This window comes from Glycine soja, chromosome 3 (assembly GCF_004193775.1).
Source record: "Glycine soja cultivar W05 chromosome 3, ASM419377v2, whole genome shotgun sequence".
Lineage (NCBI taxonomy): Eukaryota > Viridiplantae > Streptophyta > Magnoliopsida > Fabales > Fabaceae > Glycine > Glycine soja.
In genome coordinates, this window is record NC_041004.1 from 35,394,228 (window position 1) to 35,402,083 (window position 7,856).

Here is a 7,856-nt window from a genome sequence, read left to right on the forward strand (position 1 = left end):
TAATTAAATAACAGTATAAAAAATACTTCATACATTATAAGTTTATTCTAATTAATTATTCTACAATTTTTTATAAATTGTAATTTTCGTTTGTAATTTGTCCTGGCTTAAGATGAAGAAAGAGCCTCATCTCACCTTGAAATATTTTTAATCTTTTTTTACTACGGAAAGATAATATGATTGAGATTATAAGACATGAGGCCAGAAATCAGAATAAGTTATCAAAGTTATATGAACCTAAATAGCAGTGCAGTCTATTATAGCATATATATATATATATATCTCACGTCAGCAAGTTCAGAGGTGTATAGTTAGAAATCAAAATTAATAGATATTTTGGAACGCAAAATGTTATACAGTACAGAGGTATTTCTACTTTGGACCGCAAATTCACCTTCTAAACTAGTTCATTCTTGAAAGCATTGTGCTGAAGATGTCAGCTTCATGTCTACTGTATTCCTTTTGCTTAAGTTTCAGCTCTTTGTACTCAAGTTTAATGTCTCTGATAATAATTAAGCCAAGAGAACAAATAATCATTCATTGTAGGAATAGAAAATAAATTAATCTTGTCAATAAAAATATGTTAATCGATGCTTGTCAAGAGCAGCAGTTGAATTGGATAGAGAATGAAAATGCAATGGATGGTGCTTGATACCTGTTATTTGGATCAATAATCAAAGCTCTTTTAATGTCAGCCTCAGCTTTCTCCAAGTCTGATGTTTTCAAGTATGCTTGGCATCTTCTGTAAAGAGCCTTTATATTTAAAGGGTCTTGTTCTAGGACCTGAGCATTTATGCAAGATAAGATTAATGTAAAGCATTCAACCTGCTGTCAGTTATTGCAAAGACAATGTCTTCTGATACATTAATGCATTGCTTACAATCTTGTTTTGGTATCACTTATTTATTGAAGAGAAAACTTCTTTCCACTTTCCTTTTTTTTTTTTGCATGATGCATGTTGAAGGTGTTATTTGCATTGATCATAATCAATTTTTTTTTATGCTTAATTAGGGTGAGACAAGAATCTGAAAGAATGTTCACTCTCTATTTCATCTATCTCTTTACAATTATAACCCAAGTTTCTAAAACAGGATAAGCTGTTATTGGTTTCCTTCCTTTGGTGCTTTCGGTTGAGAGGCATTTCCTTATCATTATTAATTTACCACCATTTTAGTTTGTGGGTTCCTCATTTCCACAACATAATTGTGCATTTATGCAAGATAGGATTAAGCTGAAGCATTCAACCTGTTTTCAATTATTGCAAAGACAATGTCTTCTGATGCATTCATGAGTACAATTATAACCCAAGAACATGCACTACCTTATGCAATGTTTTCTTGTCTCATCAGGTGATAGAGAGACAGGGAGAAAGAGAAAAATACTTAAATTAGGATCAGAGAGTACCTTTGTGCATAGTCTTGAAGCTTCAATGTACTCCCCCAATTTAAGTTTACAGGCAGCATTGTTCAAATTACAGGATAAATGTAAGGTATTAGCACGACACTTCTCATCTTCACTGAATGAGTGATCAAACTCAATGTATTTTACAGCCTACAATATCAATGAAGAAGTTTATTCTGTTATGCACCTATTTAAGTTGCATTCAGAAGGACATCTTTCTTTAAAAATATTCATTATAATCAAGTATAATGAATTAACTAGTAAGTTTTAACTAATAACCTGACCTTTTCATATTTCTTGGATGCGTGCCTGAAATTTTCAACCTTGAACAGCAGATTTCCATCATGCTTCTTCCTCTCACAAGCTTCTATTTTCTCTTGTGTATCCATTTTCCAAAATGGTTTTTCCTGTTCACAACAAACATTTGAGAATAATATAACACTGCATTAATACTGCTTCTGGTTTCTACTTTCAGTGTGTTATTCAGAATCGTTTTTAAACTACAAGTCAATAAATGAAATAAAGTAATAGAATGACAGACAAATTGCAATCAGTAGCTGTTTGTTGGAAATTGAAAATAGAAAAACAAACTTGAATCATTATATGTTGATGAATGTTAAGGTTGAGAAAAATGATTGAAAGAAAGGACAAAGCCTTGTGTTGACGTCTTGAATTGACTGATACCTTGACCAATTGTATGCTTAGGAAAAATACGCACATATTTCCCTTTTCATGAAACTAATATTTGCAAATTGCAATACATAGGGCTATAGGAGAAACTAACCTTAACGAAATCAACCAACTCAACTTCATAATAAAGGACTTTATTATTAGCTGTGTTTCCCTTTGAATTATTATAGTCGCACAAATATTCAGCATCCACAGTTACCAGAGCTTGCTCTCCTTTCTTCATTGTCATTATTGCTCTTTCTAGACCCTCAGGTACCTGTTCTGAAAATGCATAGAATAAAGAAGTACAAAGATTAAAAGCAGAAGAACAAAAAAAAAAACAAAAAAGAAAACACAGAGAAACAGTAACTACACTCCTATTAAATATGAATGCTCCATGATCATATACAACAGCAATGTTATACCTTCTTGAGTTGTGAACTCAAAAGGTTCTTCCTCTGATCCTTTGCTCTCAATAATCGTACCATCTTCCCCTTTACACAAATATATCACTGCAGGAAGTGGGAACATTTATTAACAACCTTAGGATGCATTTGGTTTTATGTTTAGTTAACATATTTTTGTTTATAATTGCCAAAATATACCACCGTTATATCCACCATAATGTTTTTGAGAATTGAGATAAAGGTTACCTTTCACTTGGGATCCCTCGTTAGGGCGATCAAACCCCTCACCCAAATTCTTAATTTTTTTCAGTATCTTCTTATCTCCTGTGACATCAGCAACAATTTTCCATGATACCAGCTCAAGCTTGATGCTAGTTAAATTTGAATCTGGTGGAAGAACACCTTCTAGCTCAGTGATTCTACTTGAATTTTGACTGAGTCCGTCTGCAAGTTATGTCCTGATATTACTACTACATGGTTCTAATTGTGGCAACACATGCGTATTTCATCTTAAATAAAATGTGAGGGTGTGCTTGGGTAAGCTTCTTTAGAAGCATTTTTAAGAGAAGAAAATAAAAAGAAAAAAATGAAATGAGTTCCTGCATAAGTTAAGAGCCCGCTTGGATATAAAGGTAGAAATGCTTTTGAGAGCTTTTAAAAGTTTCTCTCCTAGAAAAAGCTCTCTACATTTCTAGTAGAAAAGTTCCCAAAAGTACTTATAACTTGTATCCAAACAAACCCTAACATTAGTTCTTCATTAGTTAATTTGTAGAAGTTTTTTCATATAATTTCTCTAAAAAATGAGAGAGTATCTACAAATTAGCTAATAGAGAATTAATTTTAACTTATGAAAAAACTCATCTCATTTTTTTTCATTTTCTTCTCCTAAAAGTGCTTCTAGAGAAGCTTACCCAAACAAGTCTAGACTTCGATTAACTTACAACAGAATCTCATAGCTAGTTCTGCCACCTCGCCCTTTCTCATTGTCTTTACTGCTATGCTCATGGCAGGACATAGATAGCCTGGTCAAAACAATAATCTTTAATCATTCAATTGATGGATTAGTTTCTTTTTATGATTTTTCTTAAATACCTAAGAAAAATTCTCAGAAGTTCTAGATGATATTAATGACAATAAGTACTGAAAGCATGTTCAATACTTAAACTTGATAACGTACCATCACTTACATTAAACTCCACACCCTGATCAGACTTGGAGACAAGCATCCCATTCTCTAGTCTTGCTTCATATTTCACTGTAAATAAGTAATTCATGTACAAGATAGTTATCTATTTCTATGTGGCTGTTTACAGGATAGCATGTGTAGATTACAATAAGCTCACTTAAATATATGGTTATGTGATAGAAAGGTGCTAGCAACACACTTTTTATTATTGATTAAAATTTATTAGAAACTACAAAATCATAAGGGAGACTCGTTAAATAAATGAGACATATAAGAATTTTTTATTTTCAATCAATAATAAAGAGTGTGTTAAAAAATGTGTTTCTACTTGCTATCATTCTATTATTTGATAATACAAGAACATTACTATTACCTAGAACCTCATCAGCTTCTCTGGGAGTTGCCCATCCTTCTCCCTCCCGTATTATCTTTTTCTTGACTCCTCCATCGCCAGTCAAATCCCTTATGCTACTCCAAGACAGCATTTCAATGTCAAAAATGAGAGTTGCATTGGGAGGAATCAATGGAAGGGATCCTTCTTCCCCATATGCCAAGTTAGGTGGTATTTTGAAGATTGCTCTCTCCCCTTTCTTCATGGTGGCAACTCCTTCATCCCAACCTTTGATAACTTCACCTGGAACCATGACAAAAAACTTGGCCTAAAGACATTGCCTAGTGTCTACTGATGGATTGAATAGTAATAATGGCCATGCCAATTTCATTTCATTAACCACAATCACATTGTGTACACCTACTAGTTTATAATTTAATAACATTTTTTCCCCTTAGCAGTTTATACAAATGAAATGATTACATTGGCCTAGTTTGAAACGAAACGGGGACCCTTTATCATAACTGGATTCAAGAGATGCTCCGTTTTCAACTTGTCCATTGAAATGAACTGAAAGGTTGAAACAACAGGGTTGTGTCAGAATTCATAAAAGGCTTGATTGGTGTGGTTGCTAAAAGAAGTGAAGGTGAAAAGGTAGAAAAATTTACCATGACCATCTTTCTGTTATGCCATAAACAAGTTATGGCATAGACATACGAGCTGAAATGTAAAAAAGAGAAGAAAAGATAGCTGAAGTATATGAAAGAGTTGGAGGGTGTCATTATGCTTTCTAACCTTCCACTTCATCTCCAGAGAATGGAGTTTGCCAAGTGACTCCTTTTCTGAGAATCCGTTTTGTGAGACCTTCATTTCCAATTTCCTTCAGAGGAAATTCTGAGTCTTCAGCACCTTTCAGTTCATTTTCCAGAGAGTGGCTTAGCTGAGAGAGTGCCATTGACATCACAGAAAGAGAGGAAAAAAAAAAAAAAAGAGCTTCAAGTTTCTAAAAACAGGATAAGCCGTTATTGGTTTCCCTCCTTTTGAGCTTTTCGGTTGAGTGGCATTTCCTTATCAGTTATCTTCATTATTAATTTGTTTGGTACAGTCTTCATTATTAATTTACCACCATTTTAGTTTGTGGATTCCACATTTCAACAACATAATGTTTATACCAAGTTATTTTTGCATGATTAAAATTTTCAATAAATAATTATATTTAAATATGTAAATTATATTTTCAATTCATAATGAATAATTTAATTTGTGATATAAGGTTATTTTTAATTATTCATAATTTTAAATTAAATCATTGGAATTAAAGCTATATATTTAGAGTAGATTAAAAAAATGTGGTTAAAAAGATCAAATACATAGAAAATAAAAATAATAATAAAAGGATAATTTAAAATGATTGAAAGAGGGATTTTTTAAATAATTGTGGCACTAACATATGAAATCAACTTTCAAAATATAAAAAGGATAAAATATTAAAATGTAATTAAAAGAGTGACGGAGAGAATCTTATTTTCCAATTTATTTTTGCTGAATATTTTCCAAATTTTGTATTTTAATTTATAATACAGAATGTTATGTATTTATCATTAAATTTATTTACGCCTACAAGTTTGATTCTCTCTATATTTCAGTGTAATATTTTTTTTTAAAAAAATTATTCAATGTAAGTTTTGTAAATGACAATATTAAATAAATCATTTAGCTTTATTATTCTTACCCTCATTTTATTAAGTTCATCTCCAACCTTTTCAATACATTTTGGACAAAAATACTCTTGATCAAAATGCGTTTTCATTGTCTATTTTAACCATATATAATGAGATAAAAAAAGAGAAAAATGTTTCCCTCGTATATTATGAAGTCGCATCCACTAATAACATAATGAAAATATGTTTCAATTTAAAAATATTTTTACAATATACAATATAATAATATTTTTTTGTATCTTTACATATTTTTGTTGAAATATACAATATATTATCATTTTATATCTCAACATATATAATTCGTTGAAATATACAATATATTTTCATTGTGTATCTTGATAATGCGCAACAAAAATACATTTTTATTATGCATCTCAACTAAATTTTGTTGAGATATACAACAAAAATGAATTTTTATCAAAGGTATTTTTGTTATTTTCTTAAAAACTTAAAAGTGAACTTAGCATAAACAGGTAGAAATAGCAAAGCTCTAGATAACCTTGCGTTAGCTTCAATTCGTTAGTTTCAATTAAAGCTTATTCAATTTGGACTACAAATCAAAAGATGGACTCATATTTCCTGACAGCCCAAATAGTAACAACGTATATCAACTGCCATACTTCTGCTTTTTCATGCTATGAGAAACCTTAATACTATTTTTAAAATATATTAATATATATATATATATATATATTTTAATAATTAGACCAAATTTATCTAACATTGAACATGATGTGTATATTGTTGTAACTCTTGATACTTGTATTTAATTCCTATGTATTAAAAAATCAAATTTATCTAAATCATTAAATAATAAATTAATTTTTTTAAAAGGATAAATTAAGATTTATTAAATAAGAGTGAAACACTTCTAAAAAAATCAAATTATAATTCGCCATTTTATTTACACGTGTGTAACACGTACGTCATAATTGATTGAGATGAAAAGTTATTTATGAGTTAAGTTAAAGTAAATTAAATATCTTCCACTCTCAATTTCTGGCCACATGAATCAATGTTGGTGGATGACCTCAAAAATAGAAAAAGAAATCACATAAAAAGCAAAGCTACATTTATCAACAGATGACCGTTTTTCAGGTGACTCCAGGGACATCTATAGGGCCATGTCACACGATTAAATTATTAGTTTTATTTTCATATAAAATAGTTCTTTGTTATAAATTTACTTTTGTTCCTCTAAAATATATCACAGTTTTTTTTTTTCATTTAGTCTCATATTTAATTTTTAAAAGTTATAATATAGTATCAAATAATTTTTCGTATATATAATTCCTTTGTCTGTCTGTCATTTATTTTGTTTGCTAAGGGTTTACATAACTTGAAAACGGAAAATTAAAAAGACAATTCAGAATATGTAGATATTATAAGATAAACGAAATATGTAATGAAAAACTAACAATACTAACTCTATGAAATAAAAAAAGGAACTATATAAATAACCTTTTTAAAATAATTAAATAAACAACTTAGTATATTTAGGGCATCTTAAGCACAATTACAAGAGTTGTTTTAAATTAAGAAAGGTTTCTTAACAAAATTTATCATTAGAACACATGATAACTCGACATATATTACTTATACAAGCACGACTCTAAGTAACATTGATTAAAATTTGTTAAGAACAAAATATACTTTTTTATGGTCTTGATGAGAGAAATTAATGAATTATAGGACTCATAAAATCAAGTTAAAACTTACATTAAAAATTTTAATATTATTCTTGTAAAAAAAAACAGTATTAATTAAAGTTAAGTTAAGTTTTCTGTAGAGTACTTAAATTTATATAAAATTATATTATAATGAAGATAAATAACTCATTTGAATAATCATATTGATATTCTTACAAAGATTAATAAAAATATATTTAAATATTTAATAAATCTCACGGTATTAATACATATTTATTAAGGACTTTAATATGGGATATAGCCAATTTTGCTTACTATATGATTTTCAGTCTCTTTATCAGTATATACATTAATTATAGAACTTATAATCTTTAGTCCAAAAATTAAACTTCCAGACACTTATATAAACAATCTGTAATTAGCCTAAATTAAAAAAAACTGTAATAAAACACTAATGTAATTTTTTTTCTGAGAAATAAATTATACTTCAAG

At 29.2% G+C, this 7,856-nt stretch overlaps 1 protein-coding gene across 2 annotated transcripts; it reads right to left on the reverse strand.

Annotated features, from left to right (window-relative positions):
• Positions 1-232: 232 nt before the first annotated feature.
• Positions 233-5,003, reverse strand: LOC114406590 (peptidyl-prolyl cis-trans isomerase FKBP65-like). 2 transcript variants are annotated; one of them, XM_028369342.1, is made up of 12 exons: positions 4,790-5,003; positions 4,478-4,564; positions 4,037-4,297; positions 3,655-3,732; positions 3,419-3,499; positions 2,724-2,921; positions 2,496-2,582; positions 2,186-2,352; positions 1,686-1,808; positions 1,405-1,551; positions 656-783; positions 233-502 (listed from the first exon to the last, which is right to left on the reverse strand). In XM_028369342.1, the coding sequence occupies exons 1-12, from the start codon at positions 4,953-4,955 to the stop codon at positions 403-405; spliced, it is 1,623 nt and encodes a 540-aa protein (XP_028225143.1). In that variant the 5' UTR covers positions 4,956-5,003; the 3' UTR covers positions 233-402. The 2 variants fall into 2 exon arrangements, with proteins under 2 accessions (XP_028225143.1, XP_028225144.1); XM_028369343.1 differs by lacking the exon at positions 4,478-4,564.
• Between the last annotated feature and the right edge of the window lie 2,853 nt (positions 5,004-7,856).

Coding starts and splice junctions, on each gene's coding strand:
- LOC114406590 (XM_028369342.1), bottom strand. CDS start 4,955: ATGTCAATGGCACTCTCTCAGCTAAGCCACTCTCTGGAAAATGAACTG. Junction 2,922..3,418: donor ACTAGCTATGAGATTCTGTT/GTAAGTTAATCG, acceptor CATAACTTGCAG/ACGGACTCAGTCAAAATTCA. Junction 1,552..1,685: donor CATCCAAGAAATATGAAAAG/GTCAGGTTATTA, acceptor TTGATATTGTAG/GCTGTAAAATACATTGAGTT.